We start from the raw sequence: 27737 nt of genomic DNA, 5'->3' as shown, positions 1-27737 counted from the left end.
AGGTATGGGGAGTTGCCAGGTTGCCAGGTTGTAGTACACGTGACCAGTCGGTGTGGGGAAGGAAAGAAAAGAGGAAAATGGAGGGGTGGAAGGGAGAGATCGGATATGAGGTGTTGGGAGGACGGCAAAGTCACCACCTGACCTACGGTGGAAAGGAAGCAAACGCTGCATCCCAGCTTCCTGCCAACTCGCATCAATAGCTTTCCGGTGCCTCCATGGGTGCAAGATAGGATGCCACAATGGGATCGTCTTATGAGGTACCCACCTGTCCAGAATGGAAAAGTTTCCATCGGTCATTTTATGGTTCAATATGGGTCAAGCTCTGACTTTACACTTGGTTAGCGTTCAAACCGATAACTGGGGAGAATGTTGCCTTTGCTTTCCTTAATGCCGACACCGGCGATCAAATTGGTTAACTTTTAAACTACTATTTACTGGGAATTTAAAAAGTAAAATCCAAGGAGAAAACAAATTCAGATTATCAATTTAAAAATTTGTCATTTGGTTTCGTTTGAAAATAAACAATTCCGAAGGGGACCTGTGTCTTGCCAACCTTTACTGACACCCAAAGCTGGCCTTTCCACCAAATTTAATAAAAGCAACAATTCTGATTTTATAAGGAAAAAGTGAAAAACCACGTATTTTTCAAGATCAAATTACAGACATCAAATCACAATTGAAACACTTTAAAACAACCTGAAACTTACATTCCTTGATCGAGTAGGAGTCCTTGTGTAATCAGCCGATTTCAAAAATGTCAAAAGTGATCCGAGAACACTTCTGCAATCGTCTCTGCGAATACAACTTACACGTTGCTACTTCTGAATTAGTCCAATCAAAATAGCTCGATGTTGGTAAGGATGTGCGAGCGACACACAAGTCTGTTAAAAAAATACACCAAATGCGGTCCAGGTGAACATTTTCTGAATAGGCATAAAATCGAAAGAAAAATCTTAATTTGATTGTCACACCTTGAAATGTGTGTAAACATCTCGCAAACATGGATTAGGTGTCCAAACCCAAAAATTGCGTTGATATAATGGACCAGATATTCTGTTAATATCCGCTTTGAATTGACTAGCCTGGTGTTGGGCTAGCGGCTAGGGTGCCAGCTTAGGATCCTAGGATCCTGGGTTCGAATCCCAGTCGATCGCTGAATTAACGCCAGGGGGGGTTGACTCAGCCCGTCATCCTTCCGAGGTCGGCAAATTGAGTACCAGTTCACTGGTAATTCCCTGTTTGTTGTAAAAAGGCGACAAAAAGGGTTGGCGGCAGGAAGGGCATCCGGCCATAAAACATTGCTTCAAAAAGGGGGACCAAAAAACAACAACAACCACGATCCCCGAAAAAGGCCAACCACCCCTGCTTGCGGGGAAAAATGGCCTCTAAAGGTTTTTTTTTTTTTTTTTTTAATCCGCTTTGAATTGAGAGATTGTTATATTTGGCAAAAAGGGAATTTTGCATATTGGAGTGAAATTAGCTTTAAAAGCTCATCCTGTGGATTAGGTGACCCTTGTCCCAAAATGTATCCCAATTCTCACCACTAATAAATGGCAAGACGTCTAAAAACGGCTGCCACACACGTGTACATGTTCAATGATATGAACTTGTCAGCAAGTGCTCTGCTCCTGGTGACGTGGATGAAGCTTGAAGTTATCGATTTCATACAATAATGTGTTAACAGTTAGAGCTATCACTGTATTGATCCTTACGGAGTTGAGCATTTCATCAGTCAAAATAAAATATCACTTTTAGCTTCCATCAATAAAGTGTGATCACAATGTTCCTTAGGGATACTCTTCAAGGTTTTCCTCGTCAGATTTGATACCTGAAACACCTTCTGGATCGGCATTGTCAAGCAGTTGTCCCCTGATGCATGCAACGTTCTCTTTGCAGCAAGAACCTGAGTGTCACATGTCCCTTGACGGTTGCACTCGGTGGTGCCATGATAGCAGATGGCGCAGCACCTGTGGTCATTGGGTTGTGCTCTCATTCCCAACAGAATTGTCCACTCTTAACGAGCATTGCCGTGTGTCGGCCTGCACTAAGGCTCTTGGCAGATGCTGCCTGAAGGCGTTGGGTGTCGGTGGAAGTTTCTCCCCCTCAGCCATTTTATTGATGAACAGATGCCAACGAGCTGCCTGAATTGTAGGAATACAATGAATTGCAAGCTTGAACACAAATTTCGAAAGTGTTTGGCCTGCTGTGGTTGACAGCATTGTTGTTTGCCTAAATCATCACCCACAGTGTCTAATGCCAGATAAAGATTCCACCATGTCCTCCCATCCAGCAGATTTCCCATGGGCATCACAGCCAATAAAAGCATGCCAGCCCAACAATCCTGCTGCCTTCTCATGTCCAATGTAACTGTTCAGCCAAGCCACGTCATACCTCTTATCCTGCAAACTTAAAATGCGTGTGCAAGAAAACATGGGCTCCAGTGTAACAGCAAGAGTCGTACATCGGTATCAGAGTCTTCAGACGATGCGCGATCGTTGTATCAGCTTCGTCACGACTCATCACCAAGGTCATCAATGGCTCTACTTTTCCTTCAGGGCTGTGGCGAATGTTTTCTTCTGGTCTTCGAAGGTCTCCACAAACACGAAGGAACATTCCTCTGGAAGCTCTGTCTCCCTGTAGATGTGACTAAATGGCTGCTCCGTCCACACCGATCAAGTTACTATCGACGTATCCAAGCAAGTCCATGTTCTGCAATCAGTTCACCATATACGAGCACACCCTTTCACCACAGCAATGCCACGAGTACAACATACAATGGACAAGTTCATTTGTTAAATCATGTTTTATGGCATATTGTTGTTCAGGTTCCCAATTTGGCAGATGATGAATAATCGGAAAAGAGCCTGGGAATAATTCGAAAATGTCACCATTCTGGAAAAGGCCACCTGAACCATACTCAGAATTATCCTTAGAATTTGCTGGTATTGGTATAGTCAGTCCTTCATAGATTGATGCCACTGTTCTATTTGAAATGATCATGTAGTTAGACAACCAACTCATGGCATGAAATTCCATATGTGTCAGGCGGTCATTTAAAAAAAAAAAAAAAAATGGACGGGAACGGCCACGCAATCAATGTAAGGTGAAGTTTATGAAACTAATTTTAGTGATTTAACAAACACGTCAACCCATTGTCCATCATGACAGACTATCGTCACTGTTTCATCCACTAATAATAATAATAAAATAAATAGGGATTTTACCTGATTTTGGACCTATTTGGAAAATGGGCATAAAATCCAAACCCACCATGCCAATGAAAACGTCATACAACATACCAATTTGTGTCGCTCGACCATTTTTACTAGCTTTGCCACTTAACAGCCCAACATTTGTACATTTTTGTGTCAGGCAGCCATTTTGATTAAATTGGACCGTGTGCCGACGTAGGGGGAAGAAAAAAAAATACATTTCTGCATTGGGAACATGACAATTCAGATTATATGCCTCAAGAAAGTTTAGAAACGGTTTTCAGACCAATTTTAACATTTACAAATCACCTGACCCCTTTTTTTTCAAACACAAGACTTCCTACTAGTTGAGGGGGATACAACAAAGGTTCACTGGTGATGGGGATATGAGAGGGGTTTACATGGCACCCTGGCAGCCAGGCAGCCCAATAGTCACACTGTGCATTTTCATGTGCCTCGCCAGATTATGCGAAACACTGAACTTCCTGCCACAGTGTCGGCAGCTGTACGGCCTCTCGCCGGTGTGTGTACGAAGGTGTACATTCAGCCCGTAGCGCTTGCTGAACGAATTCCCGCACACCCGGCACTGGAAGGGCCGGCTTTTGCATCCGCTGTGAGAGTCTTCCCTCGGTTCATTCGTATAAACGTTTCTCCCATCGACGGGGTTCTTGAACTCGATGGCTGCGGCAGGATCCATTCCTGGAAAAGGACAGGGCACAGCTGTGGCCAAAAGTTGTTCCGATCAAATGTGAAAACTATTAAATAAATCTCCCTCCCTTCATGGGTTAATGGTGTGATTTTTATATCGCCGGCCGCAGCACATGTGGACACAAGCGGCCAAATGAACAGAGGGTCAGACACCATTGCCTTCAGCCCGGACCCTCGGTCCAGCGACCGTCTCCCACAGAACATGGGGTGCCGTGTGGCCGGATGTGCGTACGGCGATGCCGTGCCAGGCAGTAGGATCGGGAAAAACGTTTCCCACAATGGTCGCAGGTGAAAGGTCGCTCGCCCGTGTGCCGGCGTAGGTGTACCCGAAGGTTGTATTTGGTAGCAAGACGCATACCACACTCCCAGCAGGCAAAGGGCTTGTCACCTGATGCGACGGTCTGTCGGTGTCGTATTCTCGTTCGGGATCGAGCGTGGGGTTGTGGACGCCCAGCCAGCATCCCACCACCGTCAACTGACCCTTCACACCTTGCACCACCAGTTCCTGAACCCCATGGTGCACTCCCTTGCATGTTTCTTGCTGCAGAATGCAGTTCTGATCCGTTGTTCCAATTTGCATCTCGCTGAGACGGCCGAGTTTGGCCAGGCATCGTGAAACACCAAGTTACCTCAGCCGCTTCAGGCCTATTCACGGCCAGTGTGCCAAGGCCGACTTCACTGCACACCCCAATGTCTTCAACTGCCAAAACAGCAACACCCATCCCAGTGTCATATAATAGCCTCGACAGATCACCCTGTAGCTTTGGCAAATAATGCAACTGGTAGAGCCAGCAAGAGAATCCATGACAAATATGTTGTCCAACACAATTATTGCAACAACTATGCAAGTGTACATATGCAATGCTGACCTGTTGCAGTCCAATATCCATCAATGGGGTCACAGCCTCTACTGCCATCCACCTGATCTAGCGGCAAAGCTTCCTCGGGCATATCGGGCACATCAACCGCTGCAAAACATGTACATACGCTAACTGTAAAGCTAATAAACTGCATGCAAGTCAAGGTAATTGCATTTTAAAGTAAAAGTAATTGCTAGGTCCAATGATGGCCATCGGAATGCTCACAACCGAATTTTTGTAGTTGTTTACCCTCGGCAGGACACTACTCTGCCACTGGATGGTGCTGAAGCAGCCCTCTCAACCAGAGCAATAAACTAGAAATGGGTCAGAGTACCGGCACACAATGGCTTGCTCTTTTCAAAAGTTGCCGTGCGATCTTTTAACAGCCACAAGCAAATGCTATCAATTTGAACTATCTTGACATCTCCATAATAAAGTACAACTTGCTAGCAAAGAGACAATTCTAACACCATGGAAGTGGGTTATACTCACAGCATCTCTCAAGGCTCTGCTCCATCTTTACCGGCATCCATGACGTTGCTCCTTTGTGCTCACTGTCCAATCCCTCCACAGGAAGGTGGCCCTCACCTCGTACCTCTTTGTTCTCAGCATCACCAGGCACGTCTGGAGGGATACGACGCACTCCCATACCCAACACTAACATGAGCACAAGTCTTTTATAATATTGCAATATCAAGGAAAACAACTAACTCAGCTTAAATTGGATTCATAAGTATCTATCACAAAAAGAGAAAGTGTGTGTGTGTGTGTATATGTGTGTATATGTGTGTATATATATATGTGTGTATATGTGTGTATATGTATGTATATATATATATATATATATATATATATATATATATATATATATATATGTGTGTGTATGTGTATGTGTATATATGTGTGTGTGTGTGTATACACAGTCATGGCCAAAAATATTGGCACCCTTGTACTTTTTTCAAAAAATGCATCATTTCTTCCAGAAAATTGTTGAAATTTAAAAATATTTTGGGATCCACATATGTATTTATTTTGTTTGCAGTGGAAGAAAACAAAAAAAGATGAAAAAAAATACTAAATCTTTCGTTATTCCACAGAAATCCTAAAATGGCCTGGACAATATTATTGCCATCTTTTGGAAGTTGTTAGAAATAATTAGATTTCAAGCAGGTGATTCTTCTTTACTTTGGAATTTAACTCACCTGCGGTGAGTTGCAGGTGCCTGCAATATAAAAATCACTCATTCAACCAGTTTCAATGGAGACAAGTCAGGAGAGGACGATGGTTCACGAGCGAGCAGTATTCAATGACAAAGGACGGACTATAACCGAAACAGGCCCTGACAGGCCAGGCCCGGAAATGTCAAAACGAAGGTTACTGACCTTGAAACGAGATAGAAAATAATGTATAATCAGTTATGAGGTTAGTTAGCTACACAATACCGAAAATTCGGTTCGATTCTGCCAACTTTGAAACTTTGACCTTTGTGACCTTCAAAGGTCAAATGTAGAAGATTCTGAAATTTGTTGGAAAACTTGTATTTCATGATGTATGTGATAATATAAGATCATGTTCGACATTTCACCCTATCAGGAAGTGAACAATGTAATAAAACCATCAAAAATCGACTTTTCTAAATTTCATGACCTTGTGACCTTCACCTTGGGGCGAAAATGAAAAATCGAGCTCCGTGGGGCTCGACACATGACATTGGCCTAACCAAATACCGAAACCCCTGTCAGATTCCACCAACTCCCTCGGAGAAGATGTAGCTTGAACTCAATTACCCCCTAAAGAGACATCTTTTTCGGGCGTCGCTCTGCCCACAATGGGCGCAATATGCCCACTCTAGGCAGGACACAACTAGATCATGATATCAACCTCCCACCCAAGTGTCATCAATATCGGATGATATCATCGGGTAGTTGTGCTACAGAACGACGACGACGACGACGACGACTACTACTATAGTGGTCACTCTGTTTGATAACTCATGAACCGAAAAGGAGTAATTCTGCTGTTTTGTGTCACTGTGTGTACCGCAATGAGCATGGAGAAAAGAAAGAAAACCAGAGAATTGTCTGAGGAGGTCAGACACAATAATGTAGCCAAGCATGGACAATCTCAAGGCTACAAGTCCATCTCCAGAGACCTTGATGTTCCTGTGTCCACCGTACGCATTATTATCAGGAAGTTTGAGGCCCATGGCACTGTAGCCAACCTCCCTGGACATGGCCACAAGAGAAAACCTGATTGAAGATTGCAATGAAGGATTATTTGAATGGTGAAGAAAGCACCTCGATCAACTGAACTGCCAAACGGATTCAAGCTGAACTTCAGACACAAGGTACGACAGTTTCAACTTGCACCACCTGTTGCCAACTCAATGAAAGGGGCTTCTATGGTAGGAGACCCAGGAGGACCCCACTGCTGAGACAGAGGAGTTTTTGTCAAAACACACCTGAACAAGCCAAAATCCTTCTGGGAGAATGTCCTGTGGACAGATGAGACCAAATTAGAGGTTTTTGGTAAAGCACATAATCTCAATGTTTACAGAAAACAAAATTAAGCCTTCAAAGAAAAGAACACCTTCCCTACAGCCAAACATGGAGGACGTTCAGTGATGTTTTGGGGTTGCTGTGCTGCCTCTCTGGCACTGGGTGCCTTGAATGTGTGCATGGCACCATGAAATCGGGAGATTACCAAGGCATTTTGGAGCACAATGTTCAACCTAGTCAGAAAGCTGGGTCTCCATCGAAGGTCATGGATCTTGCAGCAGGACAATGACCCCAAACACTTCAAAAAGCACCCAGTAATGGTTCAAGACAAAATGCTGTGCTGTTCTGAAGTGGCAAGCAATGAGTCCAGATCTAAATCGCATTGAACACCTGTGGAGAGAACTGAAAACAGCAGTTGGGAGAAGGCACCCTTCAAATCTGGGAGAACTGGAGCAGTTTGCACAAGAAGAGTGGGACAAACTGCCAGTAGGTAGGTGTAGGAAACTCATTCATGGCAATAGACTGGTCCGACGGAGGGTTCAATGGACGGGCGCCCTCTATAGACGCCGCCATAGTTGGGAGGCGACCGCTTCATTCGGCTTGCTCTCCAGCATTCAGATTACTTGCAGTTACCGGTCTCAGTTCACTTTGCCGAAAGAATATCGACACAAAATATATTTGTTTGTTAGATTCATCTTAGAAGATGGAATCGTGGACGATACGACTGGTCCACCGAGCTATACGACCGGTGAGGAGCCGGTGTGGCGGCTGAATGGATGGACTCTGAGGGAAGAATCCATGCGGGGCGGCTGTGGTACGGCCGCCAAGACCTGGCCGTATGGAGGAGTCGATGAAGGGACGGGCATCGTCGGGTCGGTCAGAGGAGTCGTTATCGTAGTAGTCGAGGAACTCGGGGCTAAGGCGGAAGGGGGCTCGGCATGGCATAGCATAGGGTACGCGGTTGCTAACAAAATATGTTTGGTGCAGGTGGAAGTGGAAACCGGGTACCCCCAGGTGCCAAGTGCCTTCAGGGCGGCATGGCCGTGAGCCTTCGGCGCCTGGCAATATCGCCGAAAACGGGGCTTGTATCATGTGCCTTCAGGTGCCAGGTGTCCACGGCCACTCCACACGTATAGAGAAACACTTGAGAAAGATTATCACGGACACTTTTCATGTACAATCGCGATGATAGTTGTGCTGGCGCAGCCAGTTGGAGTTAAGTTTGGATCGGGACGCCTCCCAGTAATGGCGGACGCAAGAGTGCTGCCTATCGGCAAAGGGAGCATGATCGTCCTTATCGGATCGGTCTATAGGAAGCGCTTGACTGTAGTTATTTTGTCCAAAGGCCGTGCTACCAAATATTAATTCTAGGGTGTCAATCATTTTGTCAATGCCATTTATTTTTATTTTCTGATTTAAAAGTAAATATCAAGTTCTGAATCAAAAACAAAGGCTCTAATATTAACAGTGAAATAAAGAATTGTGGAGACCAAATACTTTTGTCAATTTCAACTTATTTTTGAGAAAATTGTGAGTTAAAAAAAAAAAATGCAAGGGTGCCAATATTTTTGGTCACGACTGTACATGTGTATGTGTATGTGTACGTCGTGTGTTCAAAAAGTATCCGACCTTTGTTCATAAAAGATACTCGCACCCAGATAAAAATTTTTTTATAATAATCTCGTTCAAAGTAGTCCCCTTGGGCTGCCACACACTTCTCCCAACGGTTCTGCCACTGTCGGAAGCAGCGCCGGAACGCCTCTTTTGGGATGGCGCGCAGCTGGTCCGTCGCATTCCGCATGATGTCTTCTCTGGAGTCGAAGAAGACGGTCAGCATGACTGACATTGCTGCGGACCTGCCTTGCTTTTTTTGGCCTCGGGGATGTTGGATGCTTCCATTGTGATGACTGCAACGTGGTTTCTGGGTCGTACCCATAAACCCAGGACTCATCGCCAGTGATCACTGTGTTGAGGAAGCTGGGATCGCTGTTCACAGTCTCCAGCATGTCCTGTGCGATCTCCAAACGGAATTGCTTCTGCTCAATCGTTAGCAGCTTTGGTACGAACTTCGCTGAGATTCTCCTGAAGCCCAAATCCTCCTTCATAATGGAATGAACGGTGTTGAATCTTGCGGATCGTTTCCACTTGGGAATCGCCAACCTTTACACAAAATTTGATGCAGTAGCGTTGTTCAAGTTTTTCCGTCATTTTGTCAAAAACGAAAATCCGACGGCGCTCACTTACATGTCCTCACTCATCGGCGGTCTGCCGTCGAATGACAGCTTCTGCAGGTGGGAAAAAATTCACGCGTGCGCATTAGGATCGCCTACATACGTGCACCAATCAACGCCTCCCTAGCTTCTTCTTTTTTTACGCACAAAAAATAAAGGTCGGATACTTTTTGAACACAGTAGTATATGTCTTGGCGCTTTTCCATTGCACAGAAGGGTACGGCACTGTACAGTACGGTTCGGTAATTCCATGTGTCGTTTTTCCATCGCACAACAGAACCGTGAAAGTAGGCGGAGTTATCCAGGTTTTCCATGTATTTTTTTCTGATTCTTATAACTTATGCTTTACCTATCCTCTCTCCGGAATTGTGGTATTACAAAATGGCGGTTGGGTCGGAACATAACGATGTGGTTCTGTGACGATTGCGATTGACCAATCAACAGTCTGCAGTCGTGCTAGCTCCACCCATAGGTCTGGGTTCAGCTCGCTTGGTACCTATCCATAGCAGGAACCAAATTTAGCACGGGTACTTAGGTACTTAGGTTCGCTTGGCAGTGGAAAAACGAAAAAACGGATTTTGGTTACAGTACGGTACGGTATGGTACCGCGGTGGAAAAGCGCCATAAGTGTGTGTACATGTATATATATGTGTGTGTATATTTGAGGTCCTGGTATTTGTTCATTTTCTTGATTTCTGCGTTGTGTAGGCAAAAATGGCTGTGTACTGATATCTCAATCACCAATGCTGTCTTTTCTTTTTTGTTCCCCAGTACAATGTCCGGATGCAATGCTTTGTTTTCCATGTTCACGCTCGATGGAATCATCAGGTCGTACGTCAGCATGACGTCCTCATTTTCAATGATTGCCCTTGGTTCGTGTTTCCATGAGTTTGGGATGTTTAAAGTTTTGTAGATATGCCAATTAATCACTTTGTATACTTTGTTGTGCCGTTGTGTGTAAAGTTGTTCTGATAATAGTTTTCTGCATCCCGAGAGCAGGTGACTAGTACTTTGTTTCTGTCTTGCAGAATCGACACTTGTCCATTTGGCTCAGTCCGGCCATCTTTTTAAATCCATTGGGGTGGTGTCCTTGATCTTGGGCATTTATTACGATTCATTCACCGTCCCAGTTGAGCTGACCTCCTCTTCGTCATTCCAATGATCCTTCTTTGTCTATCCCCTTTGTCTATTCAGTTATTTTTTGTATTTTCCTGCTCTTTCGTCATTCTCCCAGTTGTTGGTGTATATTTATCGATTTCTTTTTATATACTTATTTTGTCTTTTTTGCAATTGTTGGGGCTGTATTTGTTGCCGTTTCATTTTCCTGTGTGGCATCTTCTATTCGCACCTGTTTTTGGAAATTCTTTGCGAGGTGAGTTTGGGATACTTTTTCAGGTTTGTTGTGTTCATGTTTGTTTACAAATTGGATCCGATAGTCTGTTGAGCATTTCACATACTCAGGTAGTCCTACACTCATCGCTCTGTGCACCTGGTTGAGTCCCATCAGACCGCTCCCTCCCTCTAGTCTCGGCAGGTACAATCTCGGGATGTACTGGTTTATGGAAAACATTTTGTGGATGGTAAGGAATTTTCTTGTTTTGATGTCTAACTTGTCGATTTCTGATTGGGGCCCCGTTTATTATTCCGCAGCTATATTGGAACACTGGTACTGCGAGCTGGTTTATGCATTTGATTTTGTTTGAGGAGAGGTATGTTTTCAGGATCAGCTTCGTTCTATGTATGTGTTCTTTGGCGATTGTTTTGCGCATTTGTTTGACATATTTGGTGGCCCTCTTCTACTCTGAAGTATTTGTATGATGCTTCGTTTTCCAACTGCTGGTGTGTGTGTGTGTCCATAATTTATTGTAAAAGGCTCCTGCTGTCACAGAATAATAAAAATGGTATCTTCGGAAAGTTAGTAATCTATTTGCTTTGTTGGAAAGCTGACGAGAGAGTTCATAGAACATAATACCCCACTTAGTGTCCAGGTATAAACTTCAATTTTAATAAAATAATGACTTTTAAATTAATGACTTTTAAATTCATTCATTCAAATAGTTTTTAAAAATCCGGTTAGCACTACTGAAGCAGTCTTATACACCTCCTCATATACTGTAATAAGACATTGAGTCACAGTTTATGAGATGGAGCTTTATTGATACAAAAAAACAAACAAACAACCACCTTTAGAGGCCATTTTTCCCCGCAGAGCAGGGGTTGGCCTTTTTAGGGCACCGTGGTCCCCTTTTTGAAGCAATGTTTTATGTCCGGATGCCCTTCCTGCCACCAACCCTGTTAGTCGCCTCTTGCAACACACAGGGAATTACCAGTGAACTGGTACTCAATTTGCCGACCTTGGAAGGATGACAGGCTGAGTCAACCCCCCTGGTGTTAATTCAGCGAATTAACAACCAGGATTCGAACCCAGGACCCTAGGATCCCAAGCTGGCACCCTAACCGCGAAGTCAACACCAGGCTGTGTGTGTGTGTGTGTGTATATATATATATATATATATATATATATATATATATATATATATGTGTATATATATAGTTGCGGTTTTAGAACCCACACTTGTTGTAAATAAATAACTCTTGTAAATATGACAGTAAAGGTTAAAGGTAGCACCCTTAGTTAGTCCACAAGCAACACGTAGGCCACCATAGGAACTCAGTTATTTCATTATTATGTGTTTTAGTTAAGGCCGCGTTTCCAATAGTTGAATCTGCGTTGCATCAATTAAATAAGAGTAGGTCCCAATCCATTCCGTCCATTTTGCGACCTCCCTCTCCAAGCGCCGCCATTACGTGCCTTGCCAGCAGCGTTCGCTCAGGCGCCGCCATTGACCATGCGGTCGGCTCGAGGAAAATGGGGCGGAACGCCAAGAACAAGGTGTGGCCTGTCAACTAGCCGTCAAAGGCGTGGCCGGTAAGCCCCCACCAGCCAACCAGGGCTGAGGGAAGATCACCGACGGGCGTGGCCTTTGTGGAGCGCGGAGTGATCTTGGCTCGCGTTATAAAAGCGTGAGCGCAAAGCCCTTTTACGAACTTCTTTCGGGGACTTCTTGCGCAAAGGACTGCGCGGAGACGTCTGATCGTAAAGGACTTATTCAGCGGCGCTCATGAAAAGAGACTATTGGGAAAGGCGCTTTATTGAAGGACTGCTTTCTATGGTACTGCGCAGAAGAACCCCCTGTAACGGGACTGATCCAGGAGCGCACATTGCGAAAGGACTCACTCGCTGACGCTGTAAGAGAACCTTGGAGAGGGTGCGTTTGGCACAGCCATACAATTATTACGTACGCTGAAGGACACCAGCCTCACCCCCCCACCCCCCGCCATATGTAAGGTACGCTCGCGTTCCACCATACGCGGAGCTGCCTGCCGGGTTTCGCCCGCGGGACCGGAGCCTGGACCCCATCACCTGGACCATCTGCCTGGACCTTCCACCCTACCAGCTACAATCCCCGTGTGAGTGCGTATGTTTGTCTGGGGTCGTAAGTTAAGACTGTGTAGTTAAGCCTGCCCTGTGTCCTGCTTCTTCTTCTTCCTGTACATTCTTTCCTTTCCTCTTCTTTTTGGTTTGTAAATAAATTACCTTGTTCTTTCTTGGTTTTCCCTAATCCGATCGCATCCGTCCTTTCTTTCAATTGAGTACCTGTGGCACGATTCGGAACCGCTCAGAATCGGGTTAGTCATTGTTAACGGCCTGAGTCACGGCTCGCTAAGCTCGGCGTGTCCACTAACGCCGCGGCTCGGGCGGGGCTCATTTACTCGCTTCCCGGAAGGCGCTGGTAATTAGGTAATAGGAACAATTCGGCCTACCACCCTATTCAGCGCTGACCGGAAGCGACGTCATAGCTCCAGGACTCGGGGCGGCCAGCTTAAAGGACAAGGGGATTAATCCCCCCTTGATAAGGGGAGCGCCGACCCCCAAAATCCGTAACAATATATATACACACACATATACATACATATACATTGTTGCGGTTTTGCGAATAAAGGATAACCCCCCCTCGTAGGTAGATGCACCACAACATGTAGCCTCGCTTTAGTTCAGTTATTTCTTAGTAAATGTAAGCATAGTCTCCTTTCCTGTGTTAGTTTGCGTTGAGCAGGCCAGTGAGTTAGGTGTTCTTTGGACTGGAATGCCACGTGCTAGGCCTAGAACAAGTCTGGCAAGGCCGAAGGGAGGAGCTGCAGGGGAGTGGCCGGTAGGTGGCGAGCAGCCAATCGGAGCTCAAGGGGAGTGGCTCACAACGGCAGTGAGAGGAGGGGCTTGGAACATTCGGGTAAGGCTGGGGAGGGGCCATATAAGACCTGGCCCCGAGCCCCCCGCAGCAGAGTCGCCCAGCCCCTCAGTCAGAATCGGTCAGAATTGGTGAGAGTCTCCCAGTCAGAGCTTTTGTCACAGGACGAGTGAAGCCCCTTGCTTGTTATAGCCTCTCTGTACACGAACTCTCCCCGTGCAATGTGCTCGGCTGCTGCCTGTGAATAACGCGCTTGTGAGGACGATCCATTCCGGGCCACAGACGCGCGATCTCCCTGCCTGCGCTCCCAGCATACGTGCCGTGAACATCTGAGGGCCACGCCCGGCGAGCTGTCCGGGAGTGAACGGCGCCAAGGCGCGTTTGGAGCGCGAACTGTCCTTCCTTCTTTTCCCCTGCGTGAGTGAGTGGGCCCTTGTCTGGGTCTTTAGTTACGACTGATTAAGCTTGCTCTGTGTCTCTTCGCCTTGTATAGTTGTAAATAAAACCTGTTCTTCCTTCTATTTGATCGTTCCCATCATATCACTATTGGCCTAGCATCGCAGGAATAAAACCGCTCAAATCAGGTTCAATAAAAGTAACGGCACGAGTCAGGTGATACGCAAACCGCTCGGCGTATCCAACTAGCATGGCTTGTGCGAGGTCCAGTCCCCGTTTTCGTGGCAGCGTGGGTACCGAAGGTACGTGTGGAGTCGACCCGATACCCTTCCGCACGCTCGCTACGGGGGTGGCGACTCGGCCTCGTGGACTCGAAGACCCGAGGGGGAAAAGGGGTTTAACCCCCCCTCTGTACGTCGACGGGCTTCGAGAGATCCGCAACAATATATACACATACAGTACATTGCCATGTAGCAGCTTCTTCAGGCATATGCCCCACACTCTAATGCTATATAATCAATATATAGCATTGTTTTGTAAGTATTATGAAGGCGATGTGTTCTCCAGTGTTCAAGTGGATAATTCATTTTAAATAAAGATTTAAACAGGTTTAAAGTAGACATACAAATAAATTAATTCCAGGTTTTACTGCCGTTTTATCCATTTTCTATTACATCACCCTATAGAACATGTTACATTAGTTATACGTGCCTGTCGTTTGTGTCCTTTATAATTTGCCCTATAAAAACGGTAAGGTTCGCGTTTGGAATTTTGTTTGTCTGCCACACAGGCAGACAGAGTAAAAAATATTATCTTTCTTGGCACAGAATTTGTCCCGATAGCACATGCACAAAGGTACGGTAAAAACCCTTTGCCAAGCCAATGCATGTACGGTGTTGGTAATCAACCAACTTTACCGCCTTACACAAAAAAGGTGCAAAAACAGATCCTTGCAACGACAGACCAATCAGCCTGCTCCCAATAATCAGCAAGGTCAAGGAATCCGTCATTGCCTCTGACATCAAATCCTTCCTCTTCCTCTTCTCCAATGGCTTGATCTCTGATCATCAATTTGGATTCAGACCAGGTCACTCCACTCTGGACATGTTGCTTCTGCTGTCTCAACAATGGATGGCGGGAAAAGCAAGACCGTCTGCAAAGCCCTCCTATCTACTTTCTCAACAATCCTCTCCAAGAAGTTCTGTCACTCAAGCTTTTGGGTCTTAGTTGGGAAAAGCACATTTTCAAGCTGGCCTCCAAAGTCAGCCGCCATCTGGGCATCCTCCGTCGTGCGAAGTCCTTTCTGGGCACTTCTGAGCTCACCACATACAAAGCTTTCATCCGCAGCTCAATGGAATACTGTTCTCCCCTCTGGGCCGGTGCTCCTGCCTCAAACTTAGCTCGGCTTCACGCTGTAGAAACCAAAGCTTTCAGAATCATTGGAATCTCCCGTGATGAAGCCGATTCCGAGGGCCTTTCACTCACTCACCGCAGGCAGGTTGGTGGTCTTTCTGTCTTCTACAGACTCCTCTCCGGCCTAGCGTCCCCTGCTCTGTCTGTGCTCTGTCCCCTAAATATTCCTGCAGGACGCACAAGATCTGTCAGCAACCCTCTTATGGTTAAACTGCCAAAATCAAGACTCTCTGCTCACCTTCACCCTTTCATTACTCTTTTCTCCCGCCTCTGGAAACTGATAAGACAGACAGATGGATGTAAGGACATGAACCAATTGATTAACCTCGCTTTTCGCTTTGCGTGCACAGAGGAATATGATCAAATGACTTTGAACAAAACTTAGTGTCCAGTTAATAATAAGGGTTCCCATCTTTAAAAAAAAACAAGAAACATTTTTCCTGAAGGAAAGAGGAAGAAGTAGGACTTGGAGCTTTCATGCTGCGATTTGAATGGTATAACTTTACAATAAAGGAGCACAAAAAATTATATATCGTAAACTAGAACGGGCACTCGGTAGAGCGCATACCTTCGCCGCAGCTACTGTTCTGTACTTGGCATGGGAGTGTAGGGAACAGAACAGTGAACAGTTTGGTGCTGATTTCATGCAAATCGGATAAGAATTGACCGAGTTATGACAAAAAACGCACATTTTGCAAGGTCGTGACCCCCCTGACCTTTGACCCGATTGCTCCCAAAATCTAATCAAATGTGTCCCGTATAATAACCAATCATCCCACCAAATTTCATGCAATTCGGTTGAATACTTTTTGAGTTATGCGAATAACATACACACACACACACACACACACAGACATACAAATAAATACACAGCGATCAAAACATAACCTTCCGCTTTTGCGAAGGTAATAATACCTCTTGGAGCAATGGAATATATATATATATATATATATATATATATATATATATATATATATATATATATATATATATATATATATATATATATATACACACACACACACGTGTGTGTAGGAATATAAACAGCTATATTTATTTAGATTGCATAACATTTGCATCTACACATAATGGCATTTTAAATGTCAGGAGCGTCAGTGGTTGTCCCATCATTTTCACAATTTCACAAATGTATATAGTTATGGTTTTTAGAACCTTCACTAGTAAATTTTAGTAAATGTATCCCTTATAAATGTCCCCCTGTAAATATTCCCATCAATTGGCTTGTTAAAGATCGCACCCTAGTTAGTCCATGAACCACACGTAGCGAACCATAGGACCTCTTCGTAGTTATCTCATTATTATGTGTTTCAGTTAAGGACCTGTTCCCAGTAGTTGAATCTGCGTTGCATTAATCAAATAAGATAGGCCCTTTCAATTTCCCCAATCATCTCCGCTCTTCAAAGTTCCCATCAAAAGCGGTGCGAGTGGTTTGCTAACTCCCCACCAGCCGCCATTGGCCATGCGCTCAGACCAAGAGGGAAGGGGGAGGAGCCACCAGAACAGGGTGTGGCACGTCAGCTCGTCATCGGAGGTGGAGTCAGCAAGCCCTTACCGGCCAACCAGCACCGCGGTGAGCCAACCGGTAGGCGGGTCATCACAGCCAGCGGCTTGATTCGAAGACGAGCAATAAAAGCGGCTGCAAGGAACTGCTTAAGGAGTCGGTGAGAAGGCACGAGAGAGAGAGGTGATCCGGCGAGTGGGTCCGTGATGGCGACGACAATACAATCGTCAACTGACAAAGCCCCTACCGTGTGAAACCAAATACGTGGAGCTGCCGTGGGCTGTTCGCCTCGAGCCCGTAGCGTGGACTGGAGCGACCTTCGACGCTGCGCACCGGCCCGGACCGTCCTACCCTCTCACCTGCACGGACCCTCCTTCGTCCAGTGATTCCTGCCTGCTATTCCCTTGTCGTGTAAGTCTGTTGTCTGTCCTGTTTGTTGTCTGGGATATAATAGAAGACTGTTTTAAGGCTTGCCCTGTGTATCTTCTCCTTCTTCGTCCTGTATATTACTTTCGTTTCTCTTCTTTTGGTTTTTTGTACATATTTAATAAATGTCTGTTATTTCTTACCTTTGGTTTCTTCTTTCTCGTCCGATCGCTTTAGTCCCTTCTTTCAATTGAGTACCTGTGGCACAATTTGGCCAACGCTCGGAATCGGGTTTAGTCTCTTGATAACGGCTCGAGCCGCGGATTGCTAAACCGCTCGGCAAATAGAATCTTGTCCGTGGTTCGAGCGGTACTTGTCTCCCTGTTTTGCGGAGGGATTGGTAAAGGTATTCGGGAGAACACCTTGACCAATAACCCTGATCAATTCCACCCCGCAGAAGAGCGTTACAAGTACCAGGACCAGAGACGGCCAGCTTAACAGGCCAAGGGGATTAACCCCCCCTTGCTAAGGGGAGTTCCGTCTCTGAGATCCGTAACAATTGGTGTCGAGGAGTGGGATTTGGACCCGAACCAAATTTTTAAAAGAACATCTAAAGATTTGGTCAAAATTTGGAGCGGGCGAAATTTTTATTAATATCCCAAATTAAAGTCGTGCCATGGATGGTCAAGGCGATCGGATGCCGGTAGGGGAGGTAGAAGAGGGGTTAGAGGCAATCCAGGACCCCAGGGAGGAGAGCAATGAGGGTGCGGTAGCGAGGGTTGCAGGCGCACAAGATGGCGGCGCCTCGCACGAGGTCGCGGGAGCACAAAATGGCGCCTCGCACGTGGCGGCGAGAGCCGCGCCCGCTGTACCAGCGGGCTTTGATGTGGAGGACTTCGTGACGCAATTCACCACGATGTTGAGAATGAGTATGGGAAGCCAAATTGAGCGATTGGGAGGCCAAATTGGAGCAATGGGAGGCCAAATTGGAACAATGGGAGGCCAAATTGGAGCAATGACGGACGAAGCAAGGGGTACCAGTGACCAAATTGGGAGGTTAGACAGCAAATTGGAGGGGTTAGACAACAGGTTGGAAGGGCTGGAAGGTAAATTGGGGGGCCAATTGGAGGACGTGGGTAACCAAATAGGGGAAGTAAATGAGGGGTTAGCGAGGGACAAGGCCACATATGGGGTAAGGGAAGTTGAGAGGGAGGTTAACCGCAGGTTGAGCGAAGAGGTCGCAGGGGTACGCGACGAGGTAACGCGGTCTGAGAAGCGCGGGTTGAGCGAGGCGGAGCAGAGCGCAGGTAACTGGACGGGCATAGAAATCGCGACCCGGGGTATGGGGAAGCCGGCGACCGCTGAGGTAGAAGAGGAAATTTTAATAAAGCCAGCAGTCGTCGAGGAGAAAGAAATTAACAAATTAATAGTAGTGGGAATTGAAATTGGAGAGACCGGGGACTTAGAAAAGCACTTGCGGCAGGAAGAAATGGATAATGTACAAAGTCTGAATTCACATCCTGATGCCGTACTTGCTAATCCTTATAAAGATTTGCAGGTGCGTGTGGAGAAGAGGATCCCAAAGGTGACTAAGGTGGTATATGGTGCTTGGAGGTTTTGCGGGAGAATCGCGCGCTTGGGATCCCAGCGTACCGCGGGCGTTTGTGGGAGGTCCGTGGTGCGCTGTGTGAGAGAAAATGGCACGCGTGTGAGGAAAAATTGTGCGTCGAAGAGCGAGTGTGTTACAGTGTGGGAGTAAAACCGAGTGCGAGCGAGAATGCACGTCGGAGTGTATGTGTGATGAGAGTGATACGGAGAGTGAGATGGATGAGGAGCGGGTGCGAGAATGCACACTTGGAATGGTTGAGTGTGTGCGAGGAGGCACACCTGAGTTGGTGGTGGAGCGCGTGATGGGGAGTGTTACAGGGATGTAACGGAAGAGTGCACGCCCGTGGTGGTTACGGAGTACGTAACGGGGGAGAGTGCACGCGAGAAGTGTGCGAACGACGAGTGTGCACCAAGGTGTGTTATGGAGTGTGCGGACAGCGAGTGGTGTGTAGCAGAGAGTGCGGTGGTGGAATTGACGGAGAGTATGGGATGTATGAGCAACGAACGGAACGAGTGGTGTAAGCATGTAAGGGGAGCATCGACATTAAACGGGATAGCGGTTAGACCGACGTTTAACCGACGCGAGCTCTCGGTCCGTGCCGGGCTGTGTGTATTGCGGGAGCCGGCGGGAATCGGTGCCGCGTGGCTCCTGTTCGGAGCGTCGTGCACGATCCGGGCCGGGCCCCACACGGTCAAGTCCGGGCTTTGCCGGGCAAGGCGACTGGTCCGGTTCGAGGGAAGGTAGGAGGGATTGGAACGGCGCCCCCTTGTGGTGGCGGTGTCCCAACCGGGCAGGGTTGCCCCATCGCGCTTGGGAGCGCAAGGCCCTGCGTAGGGATGGTGCTTTAAACCTTGGCCCAACCAAACCTCCTCCCCTGAACCGAATGCCGGACGGACCCAACCTGCAGGCGACCAAACCACCCGTATGCAAAGCCGAGCTTTGAAATTGGCATGACGTACCGAGAGGCTCAGGTTTAATTGTGATGATAGTGTTTTGATTCGCAATTGGGAATAGTGAATAGGATTGGCAGTAATGATTGGCAAATTTGATGGGCAATTTGATTGGCAAAAAAAAAATTGGATGGGCAGAATTGATAGTGGGAGATGCCCGATGGGAAAGGATGGCAACTCTGCCATCCCTCCCACCCCAGGCACATGAGCTATAGACTTATGGAGTTTGGCAGTGTAAGTTCGCCGAGGGCGGGTTAGGATAAATGTATAGGGACCTAGAGATGACCATAGGTAACTGTAGAGTTAAGTAGCGACATGTACCTGTAGTAGGGGAGATAGCAGATTAGTGGATGATAATGATGAGGGAGCGCAGTAGTATAAGGGGCGACTGGGAAGCGTGAGTTTCAGAAGGGGGGTAGTCAGCTTAGACGATGCAGTGTGTTTGTGGTGTGGTTTATTGAATGAGGCATTGCGTATGGAAGTTCTTGCTGGTGAGCATATTGAAATGAGGAATTGAGAGGCAATGCTCGTGAATGGTGCAGTGTGTGTGAAGGAGGTGCTTGAGCAGCGTATGGTGAAAAGTGCGATTGCGAGTTGTATTGAGCGAATGGTTCTGGAGGGAAGACGGGTGCACGACTGCACGTGCCACCAGGTGTACAGGTGACACCAGGTGTGTGGGCACAGGTGTATGGAGAATGGTTGAATGGAATAGATGGTCTGGAGTGAATGGAGCATGGAGCATGGAGTGTATGGAGAATGGTTGTGTGAAATAGCTGGTATGGAATATATGGAGTATGGAATGGATGGTGTGGAGTGAGTAGTGTGGAATATGTGGAGTGGAGTGGTTGGTGCGAAAGGAGTGGATGGGGAAGATGGACCCCTTTCACGAGTACCCGGGGAGGGTAGTTTAAGAGTAGGTAGAGGGTATAGGTAAATTGTGGTTGGATATTGGCATCTGTGGTGCGTGTGGTAGAATGGTGTTTGGATGGGTGCATTAGTGAAGTGGCAATGGCTGGGTGTGTGGCCTGTTAGTGAGTGTAGTTGAATGGGCACTCCGCCACTGTCAGGATGTCGGCCAGGTGAGGCCGCAGGTGGGCTCGGGGGGTCAGTAGAGTTGTTCAGTGGGGCCCGAGGATCCGGAGGACAAACCCGGGTAGCCCAGTGCCAGAGAGGGCACCGAGTGGGGAGAGCGCCAGAGGGCCTTCCCCAGGTAGATAGGTTAAGGTAAGGAGCAGGTAAGCTTGGAGGCAACTACAGTGGCGGAGGGGTGCAGGTGAGTAGACCTGCTGGTGAGCCATACGACCCAGCCCGGAAATTGTGCGAAGGCACAGGGAGTTGAATCGGGGGGAGTGAGACCCCAAATTGGTGAGCGCCACAGATGGTCAGTGGGAATTGGTTTTTAGAACCGCACCCCGCGCGGGCGGTAAGGTGGCCAATGGTTTTGCAGGGAAAGACCCCGGGTAGTGTAGAGAACGTTAAAGTCATTTAGAGGATAGTTAGGATGGAAATCCCTTCGCACCATCTGCAGCCACTCACCTGGGATGATACGACTCCACACCATGGTTGTTTTGGGTTTTTGTTGCAAATGTTTTGGAATGGTAAGACGCATCATGACGTGGGGGTGACATTGTGCTGGTTGTTCCATCTCTTCCTCCTTATGAGGAGAGAGTGCAGTTGATGGGAGTTTCGTCGGCGTTTCGGGACACTGCGCTCGTCGTCGTTGTCGGTCGCGCGTCCCCGCCGGCTCCCACGAGCCTCCCCGTCCCGTCATCCTCCGTGGGCAACCGTGGTCGCGGCGGGGCGATGGTTCTTGGTGCTGCCGGCGGGGCCGCGGTCGGCGCTCGGACCGTCACCGCGCGCGTCTCGTCAGGGGTCGAACGTGCGCCTCGGGAAACTCTCCGGTGCCGGTTTCCGGGTCCCCGGCCCCGTCCTTCGGCCGGCGGGCCTGCGCCCTCTCGCGGCGCGTCGGCGTCGGGCGTCCTGGGCTGGATCGGTCCGGCGGCGGTCCCGGAGCGCGAGGTACTCTGTTGCGAACGTGAGCCGTTGCCTCCCCGTGGAGCGCTCCGGCTGCGGCGCGCGCGCGGTCCGCCCGGACCCGCCGCGTCCCGCGCCCCCTTCCGCTCGCGTGGGCGTTCTCGTGCCGGCGCGTTGCATCGTGAACTCGTTGCTCGCGGCGGTTCCCCGCTCGTGCGTGCAGTCGACGGGCAAAGGTGCGATGGTGCGAGGCTCAGGTGTGCCTCGGCCGGCGACCGACAGTCGCCTGAGAACCGGTGCGGACAAGGGGATTCCGAAACAGAGCATCGCGATGGCCGGTGAGCGAGTGTGGACGCGATGTGATTTCTGCCCAGTGCTCTGAATGTCAAAGTGAAGAGATTCACGGAAGCGCGGGTAAACGGCGGGAGTTACTCTAAGCTTCATCCTCATGCCGTGTCTTAAGATGCAATATTAATGTAGACTCCCGGTGCTCCTTTTACCTGCACTGTTTCCCATCGGTGTTCGGTTTGAGATTGCCGGGAGCATTCGTACTGTGTATATATATATAATATATATGTATATGTATATTGTATACGTGTATATGGGACTGGCATGAGCTTGGGACTGGCAAAATACCTCATGAGACTAATGCAAAGGCCGTTGATGGGAAATCGCTCCTGCACTGCTTACCGCCTGGGTCTAACATCCGTCTGCAGGCCGACTGGACGGGGGCTTTGCATTGAGTGAAGGGAAAAGGTAAAGGGTGTTACTGGAACGGTGTTTCTGGAGCACCTAATCTACGCCGAACCGAGAGAGATCCGATTGTTTGGGCGATACCCCACATCGGATGGTTCTGGCTTGGACCGTTGGGACGGGAAGTCTCGAAGGTGATGAGAAATTGGGCTTGGTGGCAAATTTGGATTAGAGGGATTGGTAACCAATTTGGTATTAGGGGAGATATGGGGAAGACAGGACGTAAAGACGAATTGTAAATTGGTGTAAATATGGGGTAAGGGGCAAGGGTAGATTAGGTGACAGGGGGGGGGGGGGTGACGTACGATAGGGACGGGCTTTCTCCGCTCGCTCCCATGCGCACCTCACCTCTGCATTGCCTTGTTTTGATGTGTACCCTTGCGCCCTTGCACCCCGCTAACTTCGCTTTGTCCTCCTTCCCCACCTATGGACCGTGCTCTCTGGGCACTGAGGGGAAAGCGTGCAGGAGCCGCACTTGTGTGCCCGAGCCGCCGCTGCACAGCCTGCCTGTATCGATACACCACCTTATGGACCGCACGACTTGCGGCCTAGCACCACCATATGGACCACACGCTTCTGTGGCTAAGCACCACACCCTTATGGACCCCATGTGTTGGGGCCTGGCCCCTCTGCTGGGACCGGCCATGATGGCCAGAGAAGAGTTGGCTTGTGGACCACGGTGAGGTGGCCCCTTTTGCCCTACAGGTGGACCACCCATAGTTGGCCCCAAATAAAAATGGACGTATTTTGTGCCTTTTTATTATTGTAAATAGGCAGCAAGCCACAAGAGAGAACAACATCTGGAAGAAACATCGGACCAGCAGAGCAGGAGCAGAAAGAAGAACCGGTCAACAGTTTGTTTGTTTTTATTTGAAACGTGTGAAATGAGCACTGGATGGTGCTTTGGTGTTTTTCTGCTGCTGATTGGTGCTGCTTTGGTGCTTTGTAATGCTCTTGTGCTCGGGGGTGCACTGCAATATCAATTGTGCATCCCCGGGCACTTGAGTATGGTGTATCGGTGCAGTGCATGCTCTTCCTCTTTTTCAGATCTTTTTTTTTTGTCTCCCAAAATGACAGGTCCTGGGTTGCCGTGCAAATACAAATGAGTGTTTTGTAAATAATGCTCCCCACCATATATGTATAGTTTGAAAACCATTCCGTAATTCGGTTATCCTGTGGGTGTGAGTCTGTTAGGTAGGATGCAACGTAGCAGGCGGGACATACGTAGTTGTTTTAAAACTGTCGCACTCGAGGGTAAGGTTAATAGTAGAGGGCTATTACACCTGAGTGGCACATTAAGTAAAGTTAGTTCGAGTCGAGACGACCCTAGAGGAAAAACGGGTGCTGTGTTACGGTTTTTAGAACCTTCACGAGTAAATTTTAGTAAATGTATCCCTTATAAATGTCCCCCTGTAAATATTCCCATCAATTGGCTTGTTAAAGATCGCACCCTAGTTAGTCCATGAACCACACGTAGCGAACCATAGGACCTCTTCGTAGTTATCTCATTATTATGTGTTTCAGTTAAGGACCTGTTCCCAGTCGTTGAATCTGCGTTGCATTAATCAAACAAGATAGGCCCTTTCAATTTCCCCAATCATCTCCGCTCTTCAAAGTTCCCTTCAAAAGCGGTGCGAGTGGTTTGCTAACTCCCCACCAGCCGCCATTGGCCATGCGGTCACGCCGAGAGGGAAGGGGGAGGAGCCACCAGAACAGGGTGTGGCACATCAGCTCATCATCGGAGGTGGAGTCAGCAAGCCCTTACCGGCCAACCAGCACCGCGGTGAGCCAACCGGTAGGTGGGTCATCAGAGCCGGCGGCTTGATTCGAAGACGAGCAATAAAAGCGGCTGCAAGGAACTGCTTAAGGAGTCGGTGAGAAGGCACGAGAGAGAGAGGTGATCCGGCGAGTGGGTCCGTGACGGCGACGACAATACAATCGTCAACTGACAAAGCCCCTACCGTGTGAAACCAAATACGTGGAGCTGCCGTGGGCTGTTCGCCTCGAGCCCGTAGCGTGGACTGGAGCGACCTTCGACGCTGCGCACCGGCCCGGACCGTCCTACCCTCTCACCTGCACGGACCCTTCTCCTTCGTCCAGTGATTCCTGCCTGCTATTCCCTTGTCGCGTAAGTCTGTTGTCTGTCCTGTTTGTTGTCTGGGGTATAATATAAGACTGTTTTAAGGCTTGCCCTGTGTATCTTCTTCTTCTTCGTCCTGTATATTACTTTCATTTCTCTTCTTTTGGTTTTTTGTACATAATTAATAAATGTCTGTTATTTCTTACCTTTGGTTTCTTCTTTCTCGTCCGATCGCTTTAGTCCCTTCTTTCAATTGAGTACCTGTGGCACGATTTGGCCAACGCTCGGAATCGGGTTTAGTCTCTTGATAACGGCTCGAGCCGCGGATTGCTAAACCGCTCGGCAAATAGAATCTTGTCCATGGTTCGAGCGGTACTTGTCTCCCTGTTTTGCGGAGGGATTGGTAAAGGTATTCGGGAGAACACCTTGACCAATAACCCTGATCAATTCCACCCCGCAGAAGAGCGTTACAAGTACCAGGACCAGAGACGGCCAGCTTAACAGGCCAAGGGGATTAACCCCCCCCCCCCCCCCCCCTTGCTAAGGGGAGTGCCGTCTCTGAGATCCGTAACAATATATATATATATAATTATATATAAATATATAAAATAGAAATGAAGGAGAAGGCCTGGTGTTGGCCTAACGGTCAAGTTGGCTCGCTTAAGATATTAGGGTCTTGAATTTGAGCCCCTGCCATGTCGTTGAAACAACACCAGGTGGGTTGACTCAGCCTGTCCTGCTTGTGAGGTCGGCAAAATGAGTACCAGATGACTGGGCTAATAATCCATTCTAGTATTCTGCGTCGGATTGGCGACTCGTCCAGGATTGTACTCCTTAGCCAATGAAACTGCCTCGGCAGCTCCTATGCGCTTCATGGTGCGAAACGAATGGTTATATGAAGGAGCACATACAGTAGGCCTGGTTAGTAAACTCAAAACAGAAAAGGCCTTTTGACTAGCAGTAAGTTATCCAAGTCTTTTGACTCAGAGTTAGTTAAAGATCCTTTCCTAGGAGTTAGTTATAGGTCCTTTGATTAAGAGTTAGTCAAAAGGTCCTTTCACTCCGAGTTAGTTATATGTCCTTTGATTAAGAGTTCGTTAAAGGTTCTTTCACTACGAGTTAGTTATAGGTCCTTTGATTAAGAGTTCGTTGAAGGTTCTTTCACTACGAGTTAGTTATAGGTCCTTTGATTAAGAGTTCGTTAAAGGTCCTTTCACGAGGAGTTAATAAAAGGTCCTTTCACTGGGAGTTAGTTATAGGTCTTTTGACTAGTTCGTTCGTTAAAAGCCCTTTCACTAGGAGTTAGTTACATGTCCTTTGATCAAAAGTTCGTTGAAGGTGCTTTCACTAGGAGTTAATTATAGGTCGTTTGATGAAGAGTTCGTTATAGGTCCTTTCACTAAGAGTTAGTTGTAGGTCATTTGACTAAGAGTTAGTTATATGTCCTTTGATGAAGAGTTTGTTAAAGGTCCTTTCACTGGGAGTTAGTCATAGGTCTTTTGACTAGTTCGTTCGTTAAAAGCCCTTTCACTAGGAGTTAGTTAATATATGTCCTTTGATCAAAAGTTCGTTATAGGTCCTTTGACTAAGAGTTAGTTATTGGTCCTTTCACTAAGAGTTAGTTGTAGGTCATTTGACGAAGAGTTAGTTGAAGGTCCTTTGATTAAGAGTTAGTTATAGGTCTTTGGACTAGGAGTTGGTTAAATATTTTTTGACGGAATCAGGCATTATGAGCAGCTTTTGGTCCTTACCTTTTGAAAAAGCCTCAGCTTTGACATATCCAGTTGCCCAGGACTGGCTTGAGCCATTTTGCACCTCGACCTGCAATTCTTTGGAATCACTGCCAGACGTGTCAAGCCTCTCGGCTGCATCTGCACGTAATGCATCACCAACAATGTACATGACCGTTGGTATTAAACTAGAAATGGTCATCAGTGAGCATGTTAATCCATGTTACTGGGACCCAAATACACTAATCGACACATGTCCACGCCAGTCCCACCATAATACCACCACGACGTCCTCACCTAGCTCCGAGACCGCGTATCCCTGCGTGGACCCTCCCGCCTCCACTGGTGTCTCCCCGTAAATCACCGGCTCCAAGGAACTGAGTCTCTGCGCGGAAAGCGACAGCTCCTGACTGACGGTGGTTAAAAGCACCACCATGGAATCCAGCAGACCGCTCAGGAACGGCTGGAGACCGAGGGCGTCGACCCCGCGAGATGCCTCGCCACCATCCTGACGCCTGGAGGCCAAACTCTCGATGGCGCGTCTCAGCACGGCGTACGTGGCGAAGGGAAGGCGCTCCCGGGCCAGCAGGAAGAGCTCGGAGCGAACCTGAGCGCTCTCTGCGCACGCCAGCAGCGCCTCGTAATCTCCAATCCCCAACTCCCGCTCCACGACCTGGGCCACACGGGAGCTGACGCCTTGAGTCGAGAGCCAGGCCTGGAAGTCCTGCCTCGGGTCGAGCACCATCGCGCACGCCATGATGCACGTCCGAGATCTACAAACCCGCTCGACTTACTGACTGTTTGGACTTTGGATAGAAAACGCAGAAAGTACTTCAAATGAACGAAGAATAACGAGTGTACTTCGAAGAAAAAGAAGAAGAGGAAATGAGCCCAAGCCGTGCCCCGGCGAGCAGGTGGTGCCTCAAGGGGCGCTTTACCGATCTTCAGCATTTTTTTTATTTCAGGATTATTAAATGAAAGTATCCTTCTGGTTCTGGATTCAGGTGTGTTCAGTGCTCTATGTCCAGATCCTGATGGAGAAATTAATTTTCCACAAAGCGTGCATGTTCCTGGGGATAATCTCGAAACCGGAAGCAGAAAACTCTGCGTTGTGCCAAGCAGCGCAGGTTGATATTTATCTTGATATTGTTGCTGATTTCAGTGAAGTACCCATTGCAGGGCGAA

General features: G+C 47.8%; 1 protein-coding gene across 5 annotated transcripts; it reads right to left on the bottom strand.

The window, feature by feature from the left end:
• Positions 1–538: 538 nt before the first annotated feature.
• Positions 539–27488, bottom strand: LOC137426797 (uncharacterized). Of its 5 annotated transcripts, none has more exons than XM_068115709.2 (6): positions 26850–27488; positions 26574–26693; positions 5273–5422; positions 4790–4888; positions 4309–4620; positions 539–3911 (listed from the first exon to the last, which is right to left on the bottom strand). In XM_068115709.2, the coding sequence occupies exons 1-6, from the start codon at positions 27307–27309 to the stop codon at positions 3610–3612; spliced, it is 1443 nt and encodes a 480-aa protein (XP_067971810.1). In that variant the 5' UTR covers positions 27310–27488; the 3' UTR covers positions 539–3609. The 5 variants fall into 5 exon arrangements, with proteins under 5 accessions (XP_067971810.1, XP_067971811.1, XP_078635142.1 ...); XM_068115710.2 differs by having other exon boundaries at positions 5273–5404; positions 26850–27460; XM_078779016.1 differs by having other exon boundaries at positions 5273–5426; positions 26575–26693; positions 26850–27460.
• Between the last annotated feature and the right edge of the window lie 249 nt (positions 27489–27737).

Source organism: Myxine glutinosa, chromosome 5 (genome assembly GCF_964187855.1).
Source record: "Myxine glutinosa chromosome 5, kmMyxGlut1.1, whole genome shotgun sequence".
Lineage (NCBI taxonomy): Eukaryota > Metazoa > Chordata > Myxini > Myxiniformes > Myxinidae > Myxine > Myxine glutinosa.
Note: the sequence above shows the minus strand (reverse complement) of the source record. Positions and strands in the feature narration are given on the sequence as shown.

Bases quoted from the DNA above. Each gene is read 5' to 3' on its own strand.
- LOC137426797 (XM_078779016.1), bottom strand. From the start codon at position 27,309: ATGGCGTGCGCGATGGTGCTCGACCCGAGGCAGGACTTCCAGGCCTGG. The intron at 5,427-26,574 runs GGTAAGGACCAA...GTGTTGGGTATG, and splicing joins AAGCTGAGGCTTTTTCAAAA to GGAGTGCGTCGTATCCCTCC. The intron at 3,912-4,308 runs GTGACAAGCCCT...GTCCTTTTCCAG, and splicing joins CCGACAGACCGTCGCATCAG to GAATGGATCCTGCCGCAGCC.